Source organism: Crocuta crocuta, unplaced genomic scaffold (genome assembly GCF_008692635.1).
Source record: "Crocuta crocuta isolate KB4526 unplaced genomic scaffold, BGI_CrCroc_1.0 scaffold147, whole genome shotgun sequence".
Classification (NCBI taxonomy): Eukaryota; Metazoa; Chordata; class Mammalia; order Carnivora; family Hyaenidae; genus Crocuta; species Crocuta crocuta.
Window position 1 is genome coordinate 10268569 of NW_027532594.1, and position 26627 is coordinate 10295195.

The 26627-nt window shown below is 35.7% G+C and overlaps 1 protein-coding gene across 6 annotated transcripts in view; it reads left to right on the forward strand.

Annotated features, from left to right (window-relative positions):
• The first annotated feature begins 11418 nt into the window (after positions 1 to 11418).
• LOC144244695 (uncharacterized) overlaps positions 11419 to 26627 on the forward strand; it is an 87942-nt gene continuing 72733 nt past the window's right edge. For 3 of the 6 annotated variants that reach the window (XR_013339024.1, XR_013339025.1, XM_077780054.1), the window contains exons 1-4: positions 11423 to 11482; positions 18209 to 18351; positions 21500 to 21964; positions 25726 to 25785. Coding sequence is in view for 4 of the 6 variants with exons in the window: in XM_077780054.1 (XP_077636180.1) it covers positions 21799 to 21964; positions 25726 to 25785 (226 nt within the window). In the remaining 2 variants the exon portion in view is untranslated. Of the gene's footprint in view, positions 11483 to 17090; positions 17128 to 18208; positions 18352 to 21499; positions 21965 to 25725; positions 25786 to 26627 lie in introns of those variants that run through there. The other 3 variants (XM_077780055.1, XM_077780056.1, XM_077780057.1) reach the window with 3 other exon arrangements.

Genomic DNA, 26627 nt, shown 5'->3' on the forward strand with positions numbered 1-26627 from the left:
TAAAAATATAAATGACATTTCAAAGCAAAAAAAATATCTCATGCTTTTTAGTGATGTTTCCGTGTATCTAGATCTAATACATATGAGGTAAAAGGACTATCTAGTTGCAAGATTTCTATTATTTAGTTGAAGTGGTAAAATATTAACTTCAAAGAGACTATAAAATGTTAGTATGTACGTTGTATTTCTCATAGAAGATATTAAAAACGATAGAAAGAGAGAATGACAAGATGGAAATAGATGGGGGCACCTGGGTGGCTTAGTCGGTTAAGCGTCCGACTTTCGCTTAGGTCATGATCTCGCGGTTCATGGGTTCGAGCCCCGTGTCGGGCTCTGTGCTGACTGCCAGCTCGGAGCCTGGAGCCTGTTTCAGTCTGTGACTCCCTCTCTCTCTGACCCTCCCCTGCTCACGCTGTCTCTCTCTCTCTCTCCTAGAAATAAATAAAACATTTTCAGAAAAAAGATGGAAATAGATAAAACTAAAGGCTAAAAAACATTCAAATAATCCAACAAAAGATAGGAGGTTGGGAAAAGGAGAACAACAGCAACAGCAACGGAAAACAAGAAAGAGGACAACAGAAAACAAAAAGTAAAATGGTCAACAGAAATCCAGCCATATCAATAGCAGCAGTAAAAGCAAATAGATTAAACACATTAATTAAAAGACAAAGATTGTCAGTACATGCAAAATAACAAGATCCAATGATACAGAGCCTTTAAAAATTAAGTACTGCAGATAAATTAAAGGCAACAGCATGGGGAAAACATGTAAACATTAATCAAAAGAAAATTGGTAACTATGTTAGCTGCAGATAAAGTAAGTTTCAAAACAACAAAACTCGGGGCGCCTGGGTGGCTTAGTCGGTTGAGCGTCCGACTTTCGCTTAGGTCATGATCTCGCGGTTTGTGGGTTCGAGCCCCACGTCGGGCTCTGTGCTGACTGCCAGCTCAGAGCCTGGAGCCTGTTTCAGAGTCTGTATCTCCCTCTCTCTCTGACCCTCCCCTGCTCACGCTGTCTCTCTCTCTCTCTCTCCTAGAAATAAATAAAAATATTAAAAACAACAACAACAACAAAACTCATCAGGGAAAAATAGTGAGATTTTATTTTTTTTAATTTTTTTATGTTTATTTACATTTGAGAGAGGGAGACAGAGAGACAGAATCTGAACCATGATTCTGAGCTGTCAGCACAGAGCCCCACGTGGGGCTCAAGTCCACAAACTGTAAAATCATGACTTGAGCCGAAGTTCGATGCTCAAACTACTGAGCCACCCAGGTGCCCCGTAAATAGTGAGATTTTATAGTGACAAAGTGATAAATGCACCAAGAAAACATAGTAATTCTGAATGCCTTACGTAGAAGTTCAAAAGACATAAAATACAAACTGAGAAGGCTGAAATAAAAAGTAAATATATCCACAGTTACACATGAAGACTTCAACCTTCCCCTCTTTGTGATCAGTAGTTCAATACAAAAAATAAGAAGATTTTAGAAGAGATGAATAACATCATCAACTTAACGTATCCCATGGACCCATAGCATTTATACCCAACAATACTAGAATACACATTCATTTTGAGTGTAGACGGATAATTCACCAACGTGGATATCATAAACTATAAGGCAAGCCTTAACAAATTTCAAAGGAATAAAATTATATAAACTGTGATTTCAGACCATAAGGAATCGAAGTAGAAATTAATAAGAGAAATGTATCTGAGAGATACCAACTATTGGATATTAAACTATATGCATCTAAAGCTTTCATTGATCTAAAACCCTCATTTCTGAATCTCCATACTTATTCTGAGTGAAACATCCATGCCTGACTACCTTACTTTGCTTGGCTAGTTCTTATTTACATAAGAGATATCAGTTTAAACTTCACTTTCTTAATACATCTTCTCTGATCACCATGGAATGAGAGATGTGCCATTACATTGGATTTTTATTACATTTTTGCCCCTTCCATACTTCCTCACAATGTTTTGTGTAATTAAATGTTAGTGAGTTTTTTTGGACCCTCATGTTCCAGTCTAGAGGTCATCTCAGTGTCGGGTAATGTCAGAAACAATAACAAAAATATAACAGCCGAAATCTGATACCGGTTACCACTTTCCCAATCACTAGGCCCAGCCAGCAAAATTTCTTCTTTTCATTAGAAACTGGGATAAATGCGACCGTAATTACTCAAATTTATTATTTTACCTTCATATTAGTTTAATTGTCTGTTTTTTGCTATAATGAGGAAGAAGACATCTATCTTACTTACCCTTTCACCTGGCCTAGTGCCTTATGCCCACCATCATTACCATCTGATGCTTCTTTGTTGGTGATCTGGGCCACTAGCATTCTGGACTAACTTAGAAGAACCAAGAAAAATCCAGCTCAACAGAATCTTTGGAGAGATTTTTTTTCATCCTTGAACATCAAAGATGTTCAATTTTTTTAAAATGATGATCCACCTAGTTCTAAAATAGTCCTATTATAACCTTGTGTGCAAAGCCACCTTCTCTATGCAAACCCCCAGTGTCTTGTGACATTCCATAAAGCATTTTAATTTGTACTTTATCTCCTTGTTCAGCACGAATAAAGTACCAGAAGGCAAAGGCTTCCTTATTTGTTCTTTCTATATCTATACCATATTCAGCAGGAATATAACTGCTTCTGGCAAAGAAGTGTCTGGCCGAGAACAAAATACACTCAGGAAAAGCATTATGTGAGTACAGACATTTCACTTCAGGGAGATTCAGACTTTGCACTTGAAGATATATGGAAGGGAGTGGCTTCAAATTACTTCACATCACCAAGCAGGTTGCCAAGATGGTTCAGTTAATAATAGTTTCATAACCAGTGATGTTTCCACCAATGTATTTTGGAAAAACAGCAATTATAAATTTTTTAAAAGGCTAATAAAAGAATACTTTCTTGTAAATATTTTAAAGGCATTTGGTGACTGAGATACTGGACACATATACTGGTAGTAGCAGAACTAGAGTCAGCAAGGGGAAAAAATGATTTATACAATATGACACAACAGTACTGCATCATTTTCATGAAGGTAATATAAATCCCTTTTTCCCTCAGCATTAATGTAATTATCCAATCAATGTATTATGAAACTTTATATAAACTTTAAATATGACTTAGAAAGTATGTAAATATTGTCTCCTACCCTTGTCCCTCACCTCCATATAATTACCATAATTTAATGACAGAGAAAGCTTCCAAAATATCCCTGAAATAACAAACATATGCGATACGATTTGTGTGTATATTGCATTAATATCAGTTAAAACAAGGATCTGATTAATGAGACTTAGGAATCTCAGACAATTTATTGAGCTGCTTGCTGATTACAATCTACGATGCTTTCCCTCTTCTGTGTAGATATTGATTTGATAGATAAAGTCGGAGTAATTTTTCTTCTGGAATGGTGACATTAATGGCCACTGAGCTCTCATTGACAACTGTAGTGAACCATGTTTATTGGAACTCCAGTAGTTTCAGTCATTTTTCTCTTCTCTTTTGTTTCCCTCCCCTTTTTCTCTTCCTTCTTATGCTTTCAGTCTTTTAAGGACGATGGAAAACTTATAGGCAGGTAAGCTGGTTTTCAGCTTTTCTTTGAAAGGCAAGATCAGTTTTAAAAAAAGGAAAGGAAGATAAGACACTGTTTGGGGTCTATCATATTAAAATCTTGGTTAAATTTGACTTTTAAATTGTTTATTGTTTGAAATGGTTTCCCCATTGAACTCACTTCTCTCTTTTCACCAGATCACACACCAGGGTTCATAACATTGGTTCAGCTATAGGTTATTTTGGAAAAGGGATTCTCTCAAAGCCAAGGTAAACAAGATAGAAACATGCATGCCCCCAACTTCTCATCCTACCCGGGAATCTGTTAAATGAGGCACTTCTGTGAAGAGACCATGCTTTTCATGAGTTCACCATCTTACATGAAAAAGTAAAAGAAATTAGCTTTGTCATTGAAGGAATAAACAAGCTGGCAGGAATCCTAGATGTTTGCTGTCAGTTATTTACAGAAGACTATTGGCAACATCAGTTGCCCAGCTCTTATAGAAATTTAAGTCTGAAGAATACGTTGTGAACCCAGCCAGAAGGACAAAATTTCAGTTTTTTGAGAAGCTGAGCCTGAGTACATCATCTCTCATTGAAAGGAGAGTGTCCCATGTGAGTGAACATCTTGGCACCCGGAGTGCCCCTAGGGTTATTTTCAGAAAACTGTATTCATTGCTTCAATATTCTTTTTAATAAAACAGAAGACATATATAATTTAGATATGTTTAAGTAAAACATATCATAATTATATAGACATGATATAGCTATGCTTATCCTATGTATATAACATATGTATATTCTATATATGCATATGTATATCATGAGCATAATACATGTATAATATAATTATGTGTGTTTATATGTGCATATGTACATAACATGTCAATGGACAGCTTACTAAGAACAAATGCTCTCTGGGCACTTCACTGAAGGCCTTTATGTTATAATAGACATGGTGTAAACTGGGGAACTAAAAGTGCTCAAATGTGAATACTTCCTCGACCTGTAAGAGTGAGTCCTTAAAAGATTTATTTTTTTCTGAGCCGCAATTTGATGATAAATTAATAATAATCATAACATTTATGCAGGTCTTAAAATAGTAACTGTATATCACTCAGCACACTATCGTGTTGAGTAGACACTGGCATCTCTAGGGTATTACTGTAACATATCTTAAGAAGTTGTTAATTTGAGAGAATCAACTTCACTTAGTGAGTTAGTTCAGAAGAATTTAATATAATCCACAATATTGTAACTTATTTGGAGATAGAAATATGAAAAAGCCACAGGTTTTAGCTCCACAAGCTTACACTCTGGGGAGGGGTATACCATGACAATGAAGGGCACGACTCTATAGGTAAATGCAGGGGTCCAGCCTCTGCAAGCCAGAGTTGACCCGGAGAGTGATGTTTGGAGTTGGCAAGGAAGACACGGAGCCAGCCTCTTCAGGTGGACTGCTTAAATTTATTTTTCAGCTTAGGGTTTTTATATAGCAAATCCAAACAATCTTGCTTAAACAATTTACATTTTTTGAATACAGTCATGGGACTTAACGTTTCTAAGTTTTCTTGGCAACAGTGATTTCACGGTACATGATTTCCACTTCAACCAATAAAATTTAACCAGGTTGTCATAACAAAGTTTTACATATTCTTTTACATATAGGTAATATACATAGGGTATCTAAGGATAAGTGAAGCATACTGCCAGAATACATGAGATCACAATGCCCTTTAATTGTTTAAATTCAGTGGGCATGCAAAAACAGGATATACTTGCACCCGCGGTTATAGGTAATAGACTCTCACAACCCCTTACTAAGAAAGAACAATGTCAACATTTATCATAGATGATGTATGGAAATGTTTTACGTGGATCAACTAGAATTTCATCTCTGTGTTTACTGATCTCATTCTTTGGCCAGAACAATCCATAAGTTGCCTTATAGGCTTGAGGTCAGCAGGCAAATATTTCTCTAACACTTTTCTGAGAAAGTCTTCCAAAACTAGTAAGTCTTGTTTTTGTCTCTGCTTATGGCATAATATGTATTCTTACTGGCAATTAGACCCATACAAAGAAAATGAATTCTAGGTCTCTTATAGACCCCATGCATACCGGACTGTCTCCAATTTTGCTAATTGCTACAATATTCATTAGACAACATCTGATTGAGGGGATGGGCATGATTTTAGGTACATTCCATTCTGGAGGAAGAGGGGGAACTTTGGACAATTCTGGTTTCATATTATCCCTAGAATAGACTAGCAGCAGAAGTGACAGTAAAAGGCACAGACTAAGTAGAGAAGAAGAATTCTTCAGGGGGTTCTTCTGACTGCCTTGCAGTCTTTTCCCACAGGTTTTTCCCTGGGCCTTGCCATCAGGGATGACCTGTGCAGTTTCGGTCTCTGGCAGGTGAACAGTGGTATGAGATACTGACTGAGATCTACTGCTCCAGAAGCTTTTGTTTTGCTTTTATTTTATTTTTTTTAGTAGTGCAGAGAATTTGAGTAGAGATGGTTTTCCCTTGAATTACATAGGAGTAAATTCAAAGAGGGCTTCCTTCCAGGCATGGCAGTCTTAGTTGCACAGGATGAAGAGTGATGTGCTAGTTTGGAGGTCTGTTCCTGGAGAAGCATGTGAATGGGAAAGGAGCCAGGGCTCTCTTTTGTGTAAATAGGTCATCCTAGAAGAAGCATTATTCTCTTGCTTTTCTTCTCTTGCTTTTCTTCAGCTCCCTATTCATAAGGTTCAGATGCTCACCTGACTTCCCTTACTAAAGAAAGGGAAGAGGACATCAAAGAATCACCTACAAAGTGTAGGTGGGAGTGGGCAGGAGTTTTAAGGAAAAAAAAGGGACAATTTCTAATTTTCTGATTAGAAGTATGTTCAATCACTATGTGTTTGGGATCAGGGGGCTTGAATCTTTGAGTGCATGTTTTATGAAATCTGAATGGAGACATGATTTTATAAATAGTATACAACTCAGAAAAGGAAAGAATGATTCAATAGAGGACAGTTTGTAGCAAGTATTGGAAATATTAAAATAATTTTATGCTAGTCATCCCAACAAATTCAACCTTATCACTTAGACATTTATATTTATAACACACTAAAGTGAGTACAAGGATAAAGATATACAGGGAGCAATATTGTAGTACCATGGTGTCAAAGAAGGCCTCCGACATTAACTAAAACCAATCTCAAATTTAAAACATAGGTAGGCATTAGACAATCAAATCTGTTTTGGAAGAACATTAGAGATCATTTCAAGGAAAGGATGAACTAAAGAACTGAAGCAAGAAACAGACTATGACAAATTGCATTATATATTTTACTACATTTATTGTTTGTGACACATTTTCTATTCATCCTAGTAAATCACAGATAAGGACAATTAAGCCATTTCTCACACACTCATAAACAAGAAGGAATTGTTTTCTCCCACATGGAATGAAGCACTTTACAGTAATCCTTTCTTTGTTGCAGAAGAAAAGTAAAATCACATGTTACTCCAATCCTTTTATCATAGGAGGGTCCTTGTGTAGATATCCAATTGGAATGGAGAGTTAGGGGTGTTTATGAATGAGGCATGAGAAGACTATAATTCTGGCTAAGAGTTCAGAGGAGGAGCCCACGTGATCCATACAGCTCCCATACTAAAACGAGAGATGTTTCTCTAAAGTAAGCTGATGCCATCAAGAGTTCCTATCTTTAAGTTGACGATTTTCCAATCACCAAATTGACCCCCCAAAAACTATTTAAAAGAATAATAATTGTGTAGAATTCTGAAAGAAAATTAGTTGCTTCTATCCCAATTATATTAGTCAGTGGCATGAAAATGTGTCTATACTTTTGAGAACAAACATAATTATTTGTCCAAAAGAGATTGCAAAAGAGATCTAAAGTAGTATTTCCTTTGCATCTTTATGAAAGAAAGGAATTCTTCAATATATATTAGAATATTCTTTTCTTGTTAGGAACAGAATAAGCTCACAATGTTGAAAGTATACTGGAATTCTGCATGTGACCCCTATTAGTAAAAGGATTGGGAAATAAAAGTTTACCATTCATTACCTTAAGAAGAATTTTCTCATTTCCAATATTATCTGCATAATATGTTATACAGAAAAGGTACGTCATAGTACAATACAAAATTTGTCCTGGCGGTATATTCTGGTTTTCCTGATTAAAGTACAATTTGATGAATTATAGTTTTGATATTTAAAGTTACTTATACAAACTGAGTACACTTAAATTCTTGTTTTCCTCTAACATAAACTGCATTTAAGTTCTATTAATAGATGTTGTAGATATTCAGTTTTCCTAGACCAAATCGACAGATGGCTTCAGTAAATATTTGAGTTTGTGAATCGAATTTGAGGACTGAAGTTGAAAATTAAAGAAATAGGGGCGTCTGAGTGGCTCAGCCGGTTAGGTGGCCAACTTCAGTTCAGGTTATGATCTCGCTATCGTGAGTTTAGGCCCCGCGTCGGGCTATGTGCTGACAGCTTGGAGCTGGGAGCCTGTTTCAGATTCTGTCTCCCTCTCTCTCTGCCCCTCCCCCTCTCTAGCTCTGTCTCTCTCTGTCTCAAAAATAAATAAACATTAAAAAAAGAAAAAAAGAAAATTGAAGAAATAGAATGTATTCGCATATTTCTATTAAATTTGCTCTTTAATATTTAACATAATATAAGAAGAATTTTTAAAGAGATAATTCATGAGTTAGTGAAAATCTCAATTATGCACTAAGGTGCTCGAGCTTGATATTTTTAAGGGAAAAGGAAGGATCGTGTTGGAGAAGTCAATCTTATTAGCAGCAGTGGGGGGCAGGGAGTGTGTTCAAATTAAAGGTGAGACACTATCAGCAAGTCATTGCAGTAGTGGGAAGAAACAGTTCTGAAGACCTGTCCTGGGATAGAAGCTGTGGGAACAGGGGGCGCCTGGGTGGCCTAGTCGGTTAAGCATCCGACTTTCACTTAGGTCATGATCTCGTGGTTCCTGGGTTCGAGCTTCGTGTTGGGCTCTGTGCTGACTGGCGGCTCAGAGCCTGGAGCCTGTTTCAGTCTGTGACTTCCTCTCTCTCTGACCCTCCCCTGCTCACGCTGTCTCTCTCTCTCTCCTAGAAATTAAAAAAAAAAAAAAGAAAAAGAAAAAAAAGAAAGAAAGAAGCTGTGGGAACAGAAAGAAAAGGAGAGATGTAGAAAGATGCAGAGATAAAAGAATCAGTATCCATAGGAGTTGAAATTTGATTACCTGGTTGTAAGAGACAGGGAGGAATGAGGGACACTGCTGGAGTTCCCAGCTTGAGTTACTTGAAGTAGGATATTCAAGGAGAATTCCTGAGCTAGTGTGTACATTGGCACAGCTTTTGGGAATGTTCATGCTCATACTCAGAGAATTATTGTAGCAGTGGGAACTGTCCCTTTGAAGATACAGAAACAAGCTTAAAGTAATAAACGGAGATGTTATTTTTTTTAACTATGCTGTTATTAAACCATAATTATATTTCAGGGGAAGCAGAGGAAATGTGGAATTTAGGTTGGTAACTGGTGGAAACAAGCACAGAGATAAATGAATACAATAAAATATTTCTTTTGATTAAAAAAAAAAACGAGTAAGGGGCGCCTGGGTGACTCAGTCAGTTAAGTGTCCGGCTTTGGCTCAGGTCATGATCTTACAGTTTGTGGGTTCAAGCCCCTCATCGGGCTCTCTGCTGATAGCTAGCTCAGAGCCTGGAGCCTGTTTCAGATTCTGTGTCTCCCTCTCTCTCTGACCCTCCTCTGTTCATGCTGTCTCTCAGAAATAAATAAAACATTTTTAAAAAGTTTTAAAAAATCAAGTAAAATATGAAAATATGTTATACATTTGTCCTGGGAAATTAGTCTCAAACAGAGGTTTACTTTATAAGGCTTCTACCAGCATATATACTTATATCTATCTTGTAAATCAAGTTCAAAGCTTAGAAACACCATTAAGGTCTTCTTCGAGGGGTTTCGCAATACTGCTGTTAGTTATCTACTCAGTCACGGCTGCCATACTATTAAAATTCCTGCATTTGAGCAGCCAAGCAGGCACTGAAAAGAATCCAGCAGCCCTTACAGTACTAATTATTAAATGGGGAAAAAAGTTGAAAGCTTAAGTCATTCGAGAAATATAAAACTTACATAGGCTGAACTTCAGTCTATTTTTCCCTGTTGTAAATGAGTTAACCTCATGCAGTTACAAATGATTTTCCGAATTACACGGCCCTGTGGGTGTGTATGATTTCTAGTAAGGCCCATGGCCTTGATCCCTACATCGATGTGCGTCACCAAGCCTATCATAGGAGTAGTTGCTGTTAATTTAGAATCTATGCCCCGCTTGTTTGCAGAAGAGATTTGATGTGGTGAAGGTAATATAGAATATAACTTTAAACAGAAACACACTCACACATTCAAGTAAATATCAAAGCCATAGGGGCACAAATATTACCATTGCTGTGGGATGACTAAGTCACTGGAAGAATCACCACGAAGACCCAACACAAGCATGGAAGGGTTTACAATGTGTCCTGAAGGGAAGAGACTCAGAGATACCAATCTTTTCCTATCATCTTGGCTTTTCTGGTTTATTAATAACCTTAATCCAGCTAGCACTGTCATTTCTACAATTAATAGCATAAAAATGCTCATTGCATATTATTTCATCATTTGGAGAAAGAAACACAAACTATATTTTATATACTTTGTAAACACATTGGATATAATATCAGAGTATGTAAGAAAAATAGAATTAAACATTTTTTAATGTTTATTTTTGAGAAAGAGACAGAACAGTGAATGAGTGGGGCAAGGGCAGAGAGAGAGAGAGAGAGAGAGAGAGAGAGAGACAGAATCTGAAGCAGGCTTCAGGCTCTGAGCTGTGAGCACAGAGCCTAACGCAGGGCTTGAACCCATGAGCCATGAGAACATGAGCTAGCTGAAGTTGGACACTTGACCAACTAAACCACCCAGGCAGCCCATAGAATTAAACATATGAGTAAATAGAACATGCTCAGCAGCAGGTGGCCTCCAGAAAGATGCTCCACTCCATTGAAAAGCTTATACTTTTTAAAAAGAATAAAGAGACTCATGGACACTGATTTTGTTTCTACCCACTTAAAATATTTGAAAATATTTCAGTAACGCAAAAAGAAGAGTGAAAGAGAAATAATATGATTGATATAATTACCAATTGATCAAGTTACATCAAATCTTAGTATTTTATCTTATGATCATTTCCTTTAAAATTAATCTTTAGAAATCCAGTTGAGAAATCTCTCCTGCCTTTTTTTCTTTCATTTCTAATGATGATCAATCCCTTAAAACTTTTTAAGAGGCATTTGATATTGTTATCACATTTCATGTACTTGTAAACAATCTTCGTTTGCATATTCAAAAAACCTATATAAATTATATTTCGAGATCTTTTATACTCTACATTGTTTTTGAGATTAATAGCTGTTGGTACAGTAGTTCCCCCTTACCCAAAGGGGATGCATTTTAAGACCTTCACTGGATGTCTGAAACCACAGATAGTAGTGGACTCTGTATGTACAATTTTTTCTATGCATACATACCTACAATAAAACCTTATAAATCAGCAACAGTAACAGATTAATAATAAAATAGAACACTTGTAACAAGTAGTGTAATAAACGTGAATGCAGTCTCCCTCTTAAAATACTGTGCTTGCTGATCTTCTATTGATGATGTGAGATGATATAACACCTATGTGATGAGATGAAGTGAAGTGACATAGGTATTGTGACATAGCATTAAGCTACTATTGACCTTTTGACAATTTTTCAGAGGAGTATCAGTATCATCTACTTCAGGACCATGTTTGACTGTGGATAATTGAAATCAAAGAAATAAAACTACAGGTAAAGGATACTACTGTGTATATATTTCTTAATGCAGTTACCTTAACAACAGTATAATGAAGACACCATGGACAAAGTTTCTGTTTAAGTTAAAATGTTCATATATTCTATTTCCTATCATAGTCAGGACTTGCATTACCATCCTGAATCACAGTGAAAGTATCAAGAAACTATCCAGTTTATTCATCTGGTACCTAAAAATGTCAATTTTTCTTACTGGAATCTAACTTTTAACTTCAAGCCTTGTAATGACCAAAAAAATCTTAAGAGGCATATCTGTTGTAGGACTTATGGAACATAATTTATTCTATGGAATGTGTTTATTTCAAAACAATATGTATAAGTTGACTACTGCTTCTGAGTGGGCTAAGGCACATTATGGAAAAGAGTGTGTATGGAGAGAAGAGTCCAGGTTTGAGCTGCAAATGACTCCAATAAGTAGAAATTGGTGAAGGAAAAGAAAACAGCAAAGAAGACCAAAGAAGGTAAAAGTGGGGGGTTAGGGGGAAAGTGGGAGACATGTTAGAGTTCTGGAAGCCATGAGAGAGAGGTTTCAGTAATGTGGATTTGGTAAGATATTGAGTAAGCTTAATGCAGAAATATGGTTAATAATATCGGTGACCTTGACCGATCCATTTTTAATGGAGTAGTAGGGAAATGAAAAGGGTGAGTTGGATCAAAGTGTGGCCAGAAGGCATGCACTTGGAGGTAGCCTGTGTAGACCAACCCGGACAGGTTGGCTCTGGGATACATCAAGAATATGGCCAAATAGTTGGAGATAGTGTAGAATTGGATTTTTTTTTTTTTTGCATAATGGTTGAAGATACTAAAAGATGCTGTTATATTGACATGATTGCCATAGAAAGAAAGGAGAAAAGAAATTAAAAAGCAGAGTTTAGTGAAACGTTAAGAGGATAGGCTTTAGAGCACACATGGAAGACTGGCCTTTGGTAGAAGAAAAGACACTACCTTTATAATTTTTTAAATTTATTTATTTATTTTGAGAGGGTGAGAGGGGAGAAACAAAGAGAGAGAGAGAGAATTCCAAGGAGGCTCCGCACTGTTAGTGCAGATCCTGACACTTGGCTTGACCTCACAAACAATGAGATCGTGATCTGAGCCGAGAGTTGGACACTTAACTGACTGAACCATCCAGGCACCTTGACACTCCCTTAACTGTAAAAAACAGTAAAGAAAGAGATGTAGTGAATGTAGGTAGGATTATAGATTTGTTGAGGAAAATACTAAGGCAGAGAGACTATTAGGTGAGGTCATCTCCTGGGAGTGACCATTGAGAAAAGACTGAGAAATTGAGAGAACTGAGTAACAGACGTAACCTAGGAAAGAATTGTCCTTTTAATTTCTTTGTTTGGTTCCTGTTCATCATGAATACAAGTGAAACAAATAAACCCATTTATATAATTCTTCCTTCACAATAGTCAATATTTCTGCTTTAGTCACAGCATCTGTAGATTATAGAGTTTATCTAGATCGGTGTTTCTGTCAGAGGTGGTTAACAGAGATCACTTATAATGGATTAGTATAGTATTTTGTTTGGTCAAAGAGAAAAAAAGCAAGAGACAATATATTGTCAGAAAGGAAGTTGTGAGGCTTCAGATGAAGTAGATCATTTTTGACTAAAGGGATATTTGAACGGACAATTTCCAATTAATATTGCAAAAGCATTATAGTGACTAAGACAGGAATCAATGGCAAAATATAAATAACAGGATTGTTAGGCAAAAGTAAAATTTCAACTGAGTTTTTGAATATAAGAATAGCCTGATGGTATATCTACTCATTCATGACTGTTTGTGACTTTCTCCAGAAAATCCAAAAGAGCACGATCGAATAAACGTACATAATCAGAGCTATGAGAAACTACAGGTAGTATCAAGTTAGATCAAAATGGCAAAAGAACAGTTGGAAAAAAGTAATTTTAACAGCTGGCTATAAGGTTTTCACTCAGAAGAGAAGCAAGTGATATCAGAATTACGATGTGGGGAAGAATATGGTACAACTAGGATGACTAGAGGTCTCCATCTTGGTAGAGATAAAAATCTAGTTCAGTAGAAATTTAGAAGTGTAGGATCTATAGCATCAGGAGGCATATGAGACAGTGGGATTTTGGAGTTGGTCATCCTAAGAAAAAATTCAAATGATAGTGAAATATATACTGTGACTGCTTGTGTACGTGACTACAACCTACTACTCAGTGTTCCTGAAAAGCTGAAGGCATTTAAGCCAGTGTGAAAAGAATATCAAATAGTTAGAGACAAAAAAAAAATTATAAGCTGCATATTTCTTATGAGCAGCACCAAGAAATTTCGCATCTTATTTTTAGTGCCGAGTGACAAAAGTTAAATAACCAATTTATTTTCCCAAACTTTTGATTAATTTCTTTACTGGAGGCTATCATAAAGAAAATTGACAATTTTAGAATTTGAGATAAAGGTCAATCATATATTACATGTCACTGCTGAGACAAGAAATGGAGTGTTGACAGTGGAATGGATTCAAGGATAACTACCAACTTTGCCCTCTGCCAACGGAGCCTAACCCCATGTACCCCAGAAAATAATTCTCAGAAACAGTAATTACTTGAAATAAGCAAGTAGAGATAAATTCTTCTCATGGAACTTGTTAAAATTGTCCTGAAATTGAGTAGGAAAATTGTGTGTGTGTTGTGTGTACATGTGCTTACACACATTAATAACACGATTTCCATTTTTTGTTTTTTTTTTGTTTAGTCTGTCTCCTGAAATTGGTTTTTTTTTTCATTTTTTTACACAAATATTTTATTGTCAAGTTGGTTTCCATATAACACCCAGTGCTCATCACCACAAGTGCCCTCCTCCATGCACATCTCTCCCCCACTATTTCCCCCCTTTTTCTCCCCCATGGTCCTCCGTCAAGTTCCTCCTAATCCTCCTATACGTGCAAACATAGGATATGTGTCCTTCTCTGCCTGACTTATTTCGCTCAGCATAACACCCTCAACTTCCATCCCTGTTGCTACACAAGGCCAGATTTCATTCTTTCTCATTGCCATGTAGGATTCCATCGTATAGATAAACCACATCTTCTTGATCCATTCGTCTGTTGATGGACACTGAGGCTCTTTCCGTGTTTTGGCTATTGTTGAGAGTGCTGCTATGAACGTTGGGGTAAGTGTGCTCCTATGCATCAGCACTCCTTTATCCCTTGGGTAAATTCCTAGCAGTGTTATTGCTGGGTCATAAGGGAGTTCTATTGTTAAATTTTGAGGAAACTCCACATTGTTTTCCAGAAGGGCTGTACCAGTTTACATTCCCATCAACAGTGCAGGAGGGTGCCCGTTTCTCCACATCCTCACCAGCATCTAGAGTTCTCTTATTTGCTCATTTTAGCCACTCTGACTGGCAAGAGGTGATATCTTAGTGTGGTTTTGATTTGTAGTTCCCTGATGAGGAGGGATGCTGAGCATTGTTTCATGTGTCTGTTGGCCATCTGGATGTCCTCTTTGGAGAAGTGTCTGTTCATATCTTCTCCCCATTTCTTCACTGGGTTGTTTGTTTTTTGGGTGTGGAATTTGGTGAGTTCCTTATAGATTCTGGATATTAACCCTTTATCTGATATGTCATTTGCAACTATCTTTTCCCATTCTGTTGGTTGTCTATTAGTTTTATGGATTGTCTCCTTTGCCTTGCAGAAGCTTTTAATCTTGATGAGTTCCTAATAGTTTATTTTTGCTCCCGATTCTTTTGCTTTTGCGGATGTGTCAAGTAAGAAATTGCTGAGGTGGAGGTCAAGGAGGTTGCTTCCTGCTCTCTCCTCTAGGGTTTTGATGGTTTCCTATCTCACGTTCAGGTCCTTTATCCATTTTGAGTTTATTTTTGTGTATGGTGTGAGAAATGATCTAGTTTCATTCTTCTGCCTCCTTCTGTCCAGCTCTCCCAGCACCATCTGTTAAAGAGGCTGTCTTTTTTCCACTGGAGACTCTTTCCTGCTTTGCCAAAGATTAGTTGACTGTATATTTTTGGGTCCAATTCTGAGTTCTCAATTCTATTCCTTTGCTCTATGTGTCTGTTTTTGTGCAAATACCGTACTGTCTTGATGATGACAGTTTTGTAGTAGAGGCTAAAGTCCGGGATGGTGATACCTCCCGTTTTGGTTTTATTCTTCAATATTACTTTGGCTATTCGGGGTCTTTTTTGGTTCCATACAAATTTTAGAATAGTTTGTTCTAGTTTTGAGAAGTATGCTGGTGCAATTTTGATTGGGATTGCATTGAATGTGTAGAGTGCTTTGGGTAGTAATGACATTTTAACTATATTTATTCTTCCCATCCATGAGCATGGAATGTTTTTCCATTTCTTTGTGTCTTCTTCAATTTCCTTCATAAGTTTTCTATAGTTTTCATCATACAGATCTCTTGTATCCTTGGTTAGGTTTATTCCGAGGTATTTTATGGTTTTTTGTGCAATTGTGAATGGGATCAGTTTCTTGATTTCTCTTTCTGTTGCTTCATTTTTGATGTATAAGAATGCAACCGATTTCTGCACATTGATTTTGTACCCTGCAACTTGGCTGAATTCTTGGATCAGTTCTAGTAGGCTTCTGGTACGATTTCCAATTTTTGGATTGGTTTTGGATATTAGGGTATATACTGCAAGCAGAGAAATCTGAATAACTGACAGTAATATAAGACAACTTCTATGTGTGTTTCAAAATATAGTCTAAAGAGAGATATCAGGAAAATGCACATTTACTGTGAACAAATCTAACATCTACAAAATCCCTTATGCAAAGATTAAATTAAGCAGGTTTATTACTTGTTTTCCAAAATATTTAATATAGTATTCCCTTAAAAGACAAGTTTCTTCATTGAGGTTTCATAACTGGATAATTTTTGTAGAGCTCAATTATTTTGTAAATCAAGATATCGATACATGCTAAAATAAACTTAAGAAAAGTCAATTCATGGAATAGAATAGGCTTTCAGAGACATAAATAAGAACTTAATAACTAAAGAAGCAGAAATACTAAAGAAGGAGAAATTCCATGCACTGAATACAAGAATATAGAGGCTTGGAAATCTAGAACCAACATATGGATTCTCAATATGGAAATTAGTAAGAGGAACATAATTGATGAGAATTATGAAGAATTCTGAATGAAAAATATGGCATGATAAAAATATATATTCCCTTAAAACATAGTAGATTCATCATACTTAATTTATGTGCAGAAATATGAAAAACTGTTTTAAAATCAGTATATCTAAAATTTATTATAATTTGTTTATGGGGCGCCTGGGTGGCTTAGTCGGTTAAGCGTCCGACTTTCACTTAGGTCACGATCTCGCGGTTCGTGGGTTCAAGCCCCGTGTCGGGCTCTGTGCTGCCTCCCAGCCAGAGCCCAGAGCCTGTTTCAGAGTCTGTCACTCCCTCTCTCTCTGACTCTCCCCTGCTCACGCTGTCTCTCTCTCTCTCCTAGAAATAAATAAAACATTAAAAAATTTTTAAAAAATAAACTTTATTATGAATAATAAAGAGAAAGAATAAAAGTTGGTGAGTGTGAGAAAAGAAAAATTGTGAGAGGAAAAAGAAGGATGTGATGGCTAGAGAGACAGAAGAGCTTCCCTTATTCCGATTTAAATACAGGTATTCTTACACAATTTTTCAGTTAATGTTAAAAAGTTAAAGTGCTTTAAAAGTAGAAGAAGTGGGGGCATGTAAACTATCTCTCAATGGCCCACAACTACAATCAGTAGGAGTTTGACAACCTCTACTCTGAAAAACTGTACTGTAGACCAGTAGTTAGAACCTGCAGGTTTATAAAACACATTTGGCAGGCAGATTACTTTTGTTGGGCCTAAAGAGATTTTAAATTGTGTAAACATTTAAAATTGGAAAATTTTCAAGGGAAGCAAATTTTCTGGGCCTTCGTTTGAAAAATCATAATGTCTGGTAACTCTATGAAGTGAGTGGCAATGGTCCCATTTTCCCTGAGGCTTGCACTCTATTCTCCACAGTCCCTTCCTCTTACCTGTGTGTATACTTAAGCTTGTCACTGTATTTACTTGGTTGGCACGTGTAAGCATTTGATTCTGAGATGCTCTGCTCAGAAGGTAGGTTCTGAATACCAAGCAATTCCTGTAAATCTCATCTTTTACCAACTGGTAAAATTTATGGCTTTATCCACATGTGAAACCACATTTTACCAAAATGTAAATTAGAAGTATGAAAAATCCTAAAGCCCAGGAAATAAGGGATTATGTGTAGCTTTGCCTTTGCCTGAGAATGCCAATGAAGCAGAGAATAGAAAAATAACAACCTTGTGTGCTTGTATTAAACAAGAAACAATGGTGGACACATGGCAGAAGTAAATAAAATAGTTTCTATGAAGAATGAGGTCATATAAAATTATGTAAGAAGAAGAGTTGTATAAAATGATCAATTGATTGTAGAAATACATTTCACTTTCCTTTCATTATTTCACATCTCAACTTCCCTGTTCAATTAATTCAGCTATGAGACTCTTTCTCATTTTCTTATTCCCTTGTCTTCAATTAATTAATGCAATAAATGAATGAGAAGTCAAATTTAACAGCAATTTATTATAGAGAACAATTAGGTCCAAAGGAAAAGATTGTGGCCAGATTTCAAATAAGTAAATTGAATTCATAAAAGTTGATAACCAAGATTATCGTATTGTATTTTGTAATTTCTTTTGCAAATTTAGATGAATATTACTACCTACCTCTGCTGAATGGGCACAGAGTTTTGGCTTTGCAAGATGAGAAGAGTTCTGGGGATGGATGGGCATGACAGTTGCACTACTATGTGAATGCACTCAGTACTGCTGGAGTGTACATTTAAAAATGGGTAAGGTAGCAAATCTTATGTGTGTTTTACCACAAGAAAAATGAAATAAAAAAGAATCCAACCCAAGGAGTTTATGGCATCACAAATAAGGAAACCATAGTCTTTTTATTTTTTTGATTAAAATAATAGAAACAAAGACAAAAAACTGTGAGTGATTTAAATCCAAGGGTTTCCCCACAAAATTAATTGAGAACATGGAAGGAAAACAATTTTACAGTGCAAGGTTTATAAATGGAAAGTCATTTTTTCTCAGAGACACTGGTTGATATCCTTGTTTACAGGCTCTGAGGCTAACTTTCATAAAATTTTTGAAATATTCCATCTTAGAATCCTTCAACTCATCTTTAGGACAATTGGAAGTATCTTTAAAAGTAGTTTTACTGAAACAGATATTTTTAACCTTGCTGATGTTACCTCTACTATACTCTTTTGTGATTTAGGCTTTTATTTCTGAGAATTTTGGTCCCTGCTTCTAGTTATGAGAAAAATGTCTTTTTCCATTAAAATATTAATGAATCTTCATTGGGGAGGTTTATTAGAGAAAGAAAAAGAAAAATGAAAGAGAAAGAGAGAGAGAAAGAGACAGAGGGAGGGAGAAGATTGAAATCCTGAGAATCTAGTGAGAGCCAAAAATAGCCAGCTGTGAAAAAAGAAAATGATATGATGCACACATTTTATTTTGATCAGGATTTCTCAACAGCTGCACTGCTAGCATTTTGGGCCAGATAATTCTTTGTTTAGTCTCCACCCACTGGATGCCACTAATGTCCCCTCCTTGAGTAGCAACAGCCCAAAGTGTTTCCTGGGAACAAAATTGCCCCCCAGAAACTAGTGCTCTGTATTTTTCTGTCTCTCTGAGGTGAATTTTCCAACATACAATCATTGTCAATGTAAAGATGACTGACTTAAGTGGAAACAATCCATTTATTTTTTTTTACATCTCAGGGAATCTCTATTTTAATGTATTTAATTTCTGGTTAAAATAATTTAAACCATTAAAAATTAATTCTCTCTGTCTTGAAATAAATTATTAAATTCAAAGGGATATTACTATAGCAACTGCAAATTTTTTTAGATGAGGCATACATTCATGACTAGAACTAATCCCAAGAAAGAAACTTCAGTATAAATAATGCTTCCTTTAGCTATTTTATATTCACATTTTAAACTATGTTATAGCCACATTTCACAGACAATAGTTAAATATATTGAGTTGAAATACAAAACTCCAAAGCAAAGAAATGCATCCATAAGGGCAGGAAATACTTTAAAATTTTTTTTAAATGTTTATTTATTTTTGAGAGAGTGACAGACAAAGTGTGAGTAGAGGAGGGGCACAGAGAGAAAGAGAGACACAGAATCTGAAACAGGCTCCAGGCTCTGAGCTGTCAGCACAGAACCCAAGGTGGGGTTTGAAAATATGGACTGTGAGATCATGACCCGAGCTGCAGTTGGATGCTCAGCTGACTGAGCCATCCAGGCACCCCAAGTGCATGAAGTTCTGATCAACCCATCTCTGATATCACATGACATTATGATGTGTCTGTATATCCATAACACTTGTTTGCCTGATATATTAAGAATTTTATTTAATAGGAAGAATATTTTCCATTCAAATATAACACTGGTAAATACTGATTTATAATTATGGAATAACTCAAAATACTCATCACTGATGAACAAAAATATTCATGTTTTTATTCTTATAGTTTTTAGAAAATCTTTTTTATGACAGAAATTTATCAAAATCTCCAAATATTTTCTGAAAATAATGCTATGTACAAAGCATAGTGTTTGTCACTGTGAAGGATTCCAAGGATTTCACATGTTGACATGATCACTTTCTAATGCTTCTTAGAATTATTATTTTTAGTTATTAAATAGACTGAAAAAAAGGAAACATTATTTCTTGTTCATCATTGCAGTAGTGAGCAATCAATCATCTTAACATATATTTTACATTCAGATTAACCTTCTTTCCACTTATTATTAAAAGATTTAATTAAACACTTAATTCTATAGAATATTGTACCAAATTATGTACAAGTTAAATTAAATGGCCATCCTTTATAAATTAGTAATCTGAAACTACCCCGTTGTATATCACATTATTAAATTCAGAGTACTACATTCGCTGTGAATATCTCTCTGACCCTAATCCTACACCCATTCTAAAAAAATAACAAACTATCCCTTCTTTTTGCTGTGTACATTTCTATTATTATTCAAATCACATGATAGTGTAATTTTTTAAAAACAAAATGGTTTTGGCCACTGTCTTAGATGTCAACAGCAGAGAATTATTATCACAAGACTATGATACTTAAAAGAATCTCTGAATGCTGGAGTTGCCAAATCCCTAAAGGTCCTGAAATCCAGTAACTCTTCATTTAAAAATTGAAAAACTGAGACCCAGAGGGACAATAATCTGCACAACCTCATAATGGTGGAGCCTAGACTCTAATCAGATTCTTTAGGTCCAGACTCTCCTACTACATTGCTAAGAGGATACTTTTCTGAAATCTAGAAGCATTTTGGTTATTTCTCCATCATTTCTGAGAAAGAGCACTGCAGTTCTATTTCTGAGAAAGGGCACTGCAGTTCGATTTCCTTGCCAAGTTTCAATTCATGTAAGGAATATCTACCTCCCTGGCACCTAAGGATTCTGTAGTCATTCACCTGTTGTTAGAAATTAAGAATTTTATCAGTAACTAGAAAAGACTAAGTCCGACTGGTACACAAGAGGGGGGTTGCAAAGCTATGTGGAGCAAATGCATAACTTGAACAGTAAAAAAAAAAAATCCCCCTAAATAGTAAACATATTACTTCACTGGATAAAAAAGCAGTGGTGGTGATGGCCACAGTTTTGGTCTCAAATGACCACAGAACTCAATAAAATTTCCAGTGGAGACCAGGGCCAAATTATACATTGATTTATACTGTACTTGCTTGATTTTGAAAATAACTTTTGAAATCTCTCATTAACACAAGAATAGGGCCCAAACTTTTTGAAAACAAATGCATTGCTGCACATTGTAGCCACCTCTACAGCCTCCTCTGATTTTTGACATTGGTTTGTCAGAAGGAAATAGTGTTTTATTCTACGTTAGTCTCATTGGAAAATTTTTATTTGTCTCCTTTTCTCTAGTGTGACTTCAAAGTATATTCCTGAAGTTCAAATCTCATTTGGAGAGAATTCTTTGAAGTCAAAGTAAAACCGGATCTTTTGAGTTTCTGGACCCAATTCTAATGTGTGTATAAGGCTTCCTGACACCAACAAGCAATTCTCAGACACCAGATGGGTGTCCTACAATTCAACTCCATTCTGACATTAACAACCTGGAGATAGCATTCAGATTCCACAGGTTATGGGTTTAGTTCTGCAAGACTGCATTCCACTTCAGATGCCAATCTCAAGCCTACATTGTTATCTGTGCTTCTGACCAAATGGCTATAAATCAGAGGTTCCCACGAGCTCCTCCTCTGGTTCAATTAATTTGCCACGACAGCTCACAGAACTTAGGAAACCTGTTTCCTTCCTACCAGTTTATTACACAGGATGGTAAAGACTACAAATCAACAGCCAGGTTGATAAAAGAGATAAAAAGGACAGGTATGGGGAAAGGGTATGGACCTACCAAGCCCCCCAGGTACATCGATCTCCCAGCACCTCCATGTGTTCAACCTCCTGGAAACTCTCCAAACCCTGGCCAGTGGGGTTTTTATGGAGGTCTCATTACATAGGCATGATTGAATAAAGTGTTGGCCATTGGCTGGTTGGCCAGAATCAACCTCTTGCTCCTCATACATTCCCCAGAAATGGATGGGAGATTGTCCCATCTACTCCTCTAATAACATGATTGGCTCCACTGAGGATCAACCCCATCTGGTTCCCAAAGTCACCTCATAAACATAACAAAAGACTCCCTTATGGCCATCATCAATATGCAAATTCCATAGGAGCAAATTTTAGGAGCTCTGGGCGAGAAAATGTGACAAAGATCAAAAATATTTTTCTTATTATAAATCATAATATCACACCAGGCAAGCTAAGTTTTCTGATGTCTATTATATACTGTTTGACACACAGTTTAGAGTCTATGGGTAGTTGATGGTGCTCTACTCATTGGTCTGGTAGCTTTAACTCTCACTCCCTGATGACCTGGTCATTCAAAGTCTGTTCTGCTTTGTATGCTGGGTAATATTTGAACATGGGAGAGAAACAGCAAGACTTGTTCCCCTAGACCTCAAGTCTGCATTGAGTCTAATAATTATTTCTCTGTGGATTTATTGTTTCTGTTAGGCAGTAACCTCTTTGGAGGTAGAAAACAGAAATATTTAAACATTTTTGTATCTACACAAACCACCAAAATTAGCATTAGAAGTTCTTTAAATTTTACTTTTGTGATGAAAAAGGTAAGAAATGAGTCATCAGTGGGTTACTGTAGAAATGATTATCATCCCAAGTTGTTTACTTGTTTATTCATTCTTTCAATCTCATATCAATTAGACAGATTTATTAGGCATTTAATCTTTTGGGCATGGTAGTAAGCCTGAAGGTACATAAAAACAGACATAGTTTTTGGTCTCAGCTTTTAGTCGAGAGCAGTGTAGTCAAAAGGAACTTTCTGATATAATAGATATGTCCCATGTTTGCACTGCCTAATATCTTAGCCACTAGCCAGCCACATGTGGTTATTGAACACTTGAAATGTGGCTAATGCCAACAAAGAAACTGAATTTTTTATTGTGTTTAGTTTTATATTAATTAAAATACTAATTCATATTGTATTGTTTTATTTTATATTTAAAATTATATAAGCATAGAGTGGCTTGGGGCACTGTATTGGAGAACACAGGTATGGACATTAATAGAAAAAAATCAGTAGAGTGTGATACACTATGATTAAAATGCATGGTATAGTGTTGACCTAGAAATGGTAGGGAGTGGAGTTAGAAAAGATGTGTCATATAAGCCAAGTGTGAAAGGATAAACAGAATACAGGTAAAGGTATTTTGATTAGGCAAAGGCAGAGTCCTTTACAAGCCACAAAGATATGAGGTTATTCAAGGAATAGGAGACAGGGTAGTTGTGGGAGAGAACTTGACTAACAAGAGAAGTGAGGATAATTGGACAAAGAGAGAAATGGAGTTTTGTGTGAAGGTGAGGAGAAAATGCTATTAATCCTATGAATAAAGTCAGTGCTCAACCCTGATCAACAGCTTTGTGTCTGCCACTACTGTGAACATCTCAGAGGTTTACAGGATTGAACAAAGCACTAGACTATAAAGCCATAGTCTTAGATGAAATGACACAAATGTGGATGACCTCAGAGAACAGACTTAATGGGTCATGGAGACTGAGTGGATATAATAATCAAAAGAGATGTTTGAGTTTTGAGTATGAGTAACTAGAAGGCTAGAACAACTATTAATAGAAATAAGCATACCTATCCACTTTGAAGACAGTTAATTCCTTCTTTGTAGAAATGTTGAAAAAATTAGATAACGCAAATATTCGAACATAGTGCCTGAAATATGGAGGAAATTAATAAAATTGGGTGAACATAAAAATGTGAAAAAGAATGGTAGACTTTATATTTTCTTCTCATGGAATGTAGCACTTTATGCTGGAAATTACATAGACCTGAAGTCATACACTTCTGAACTGGGGCCCTGGCTAGTTCACATACTATAGTTAAAATAGCCTTTCTGAATCTCAATTTCTTCAACTGTAAATGTAATAAAGATATTTTTTGAATTTAGTAAGTACTAGATAAGATAGTAGTCATACCAGTTATTCAGTGTGTTAAATTCTACATCAATAAACATTTAATGAACATTTATTGTGAGCTAGCCAAATATGCTAACTTCTGGGACCACTATGAATAAAAAATAATAATGTTTTTTATTAAAATATTATCAAGCAAAAGGTCAGATACTAATAGCCTCTATGAAATAGAATCAAATTCACTTCAAACTAAGAAGCCAACTGTTCATTATTCATTGGATAAACTAGTAATTCTTCTGGTTCTTATGGTTTTGGATTTTCTGGTTTGAGACTTCATTCCTCAGTGCTGCTGCTTCTGAGACATGGCCTTTTTCTATTTTAGGCAATGAGGCTATAGTCTAGGATTAAGGAATATTCCTTTTTCCTTTTTAAAAATTTTCTTTCAAGCTCCAAATTCTCATTAGATATTGGTTCTTAATAATTTTAATCCAATGTTACTTCAACCTCTTAGGTCATCTTATTCTAAATAACTTCCTTCAGAAATTTCATGTACTGCCATATCTTTAAAAATATTTTGAAATCTGTTGATTTCTGAAATATATATGCAATCATTATACCTTCTAAATAACAGATTTATATTTCTAATTGCCTACTGGAAATTCCCTCCTCACAAGAGAAATCCCTTAAATCAATAAAAATTATCAATTCAATAATGGAGTATTTAAACCTGAACTCTTCAGTTCCACCTTTGTACCTCACTTTGTTATTTACTAGCTTCCTAGCATCTCTCAAGGTAGAAACCTGAAAGTCAACTTATAGTCATTACTTCTTCTCCACATGGTTTAATTTGTCACCAAATAATTTTGACTCATCCTTTTAAAAACAGGCTATAATGTCACTGCTCCAGCCAAAGCCACTGTTGCTGTCCTCTCTCGGATTATTATATTTGCCTACAGCTCTATTGCTTTCTCTACTCCATACAGGCAACACTTCAGAAATGTAAATTGGTCCATGACACTCTCTTAATTAAAAACTTTCAATGACTCCCCATAACTCATAGTACAATGTCCAAACTCTTTAGTGAAAAAGCCTTCAAAATATGACTCTGGCAACTATATCACCGCATTTATCAGTACTTCTTTCCATTGCCTGTATGTTAAGCAGGAGCAATATAAATTAGCTTGCTATTTTATTAATTACTGTAAGATATGCTGTCAGTTTGCTATATTTTCATGTGCTGTTAATAGTGCTTAAACTGCTTCATTTTTATTTTTTAATGTTTTATTTATTTTTGAGAGAGAGATAGAGACACCATGAGCAGGGGAAGGTCAGAGAGAGAGGGAGACACAGAATCTGAAGCAGGCTCCAGGCTCTGAGTTGTCAGCACAGAGCCCAACACAGGGCTCAAACCCAGGAACCGTGAGATCATGACCCGAGCTAAAGTCAGATGTTTAACCAACTGAGCCATCCAGACGCCCCTAAATTGTTTCTTACCTTGTGTCACCTGCCGAAATTCTAAAGTTAACCCTTAATCAAGGCTCATCATATCTTTATTGGTCCTACCATTCTATTCCATATATATTTCTATTATTCATTCAACATGTTACTAGGATTCTTTATGTACATTTGTTTCTCCTATACAGACTTGAATCCTTTGGGAAGGGACTGCATTTATTTCTCTTTGTATGTCCAACATTATTTAGGTAAGTAAAAAAATGCATTAATGAATCAAAAAAATGTAAGCCCTCAGTCATATATAGCTATAGGTATAGGTATAGGTATAGGTATAGGTATAGGTATAGGTATAGGTATAGGTATAGGTATAGGTATGTATATAAAGTTTCTGAAACTACAGCCATATTCCTCCCAAGACTTTTTAGTGTTTCTAAAAGTTGCCTGGATCCATTGACAAAAACTAAGTATATCTGGAAATAATGTTGGCTTGCTAGAACTGACAGGTGAAAGTTGAAGGAAAAACAGTACCAATAATCTGTCTTAGGATATTGTTTATAAAAAAAGATGTTTCATTTTATGTTTTGTTTTCATTTGGAAATGATAAAATTCTCCAAAAATTGCTATAAGCTTGATTTTCTTGATTTGGGATTTAATATTTAATTTCTTGACTAATCAAAGTAATATTAACTCATGTGTAAGCCTACCCAGTATTAATCCCTTTTGTTTTAAGAGGTATAGTTCTTCCAGGAAGACTTACTTGGCTTCTCCCATTTATATTGAGTGGCTTCTTTGAAAGTGATTGTTTTCACTCACAAAAACAGCAAATGTTTTATTACATGTTTGTTGTTAGGAAAACTGCATCATGCCTTCCTTTACTTCCTCTCAAGATGTCAAGCTTAGCACTTGGGCATGTTTTCATAAAACTGAGAATTTTTTTTAAAAAAGAAAATAAAAATAGAATTCAAAATTTCATTTCTGAGAATGAATAGAATAGAAATAGAATTTCATCCTGGAAATAATATGTGTCAAACTATAAAAGTTAGGAAACTCACTAGTAGTATTTTTGAAACTTAAATGACTTTTTAACACT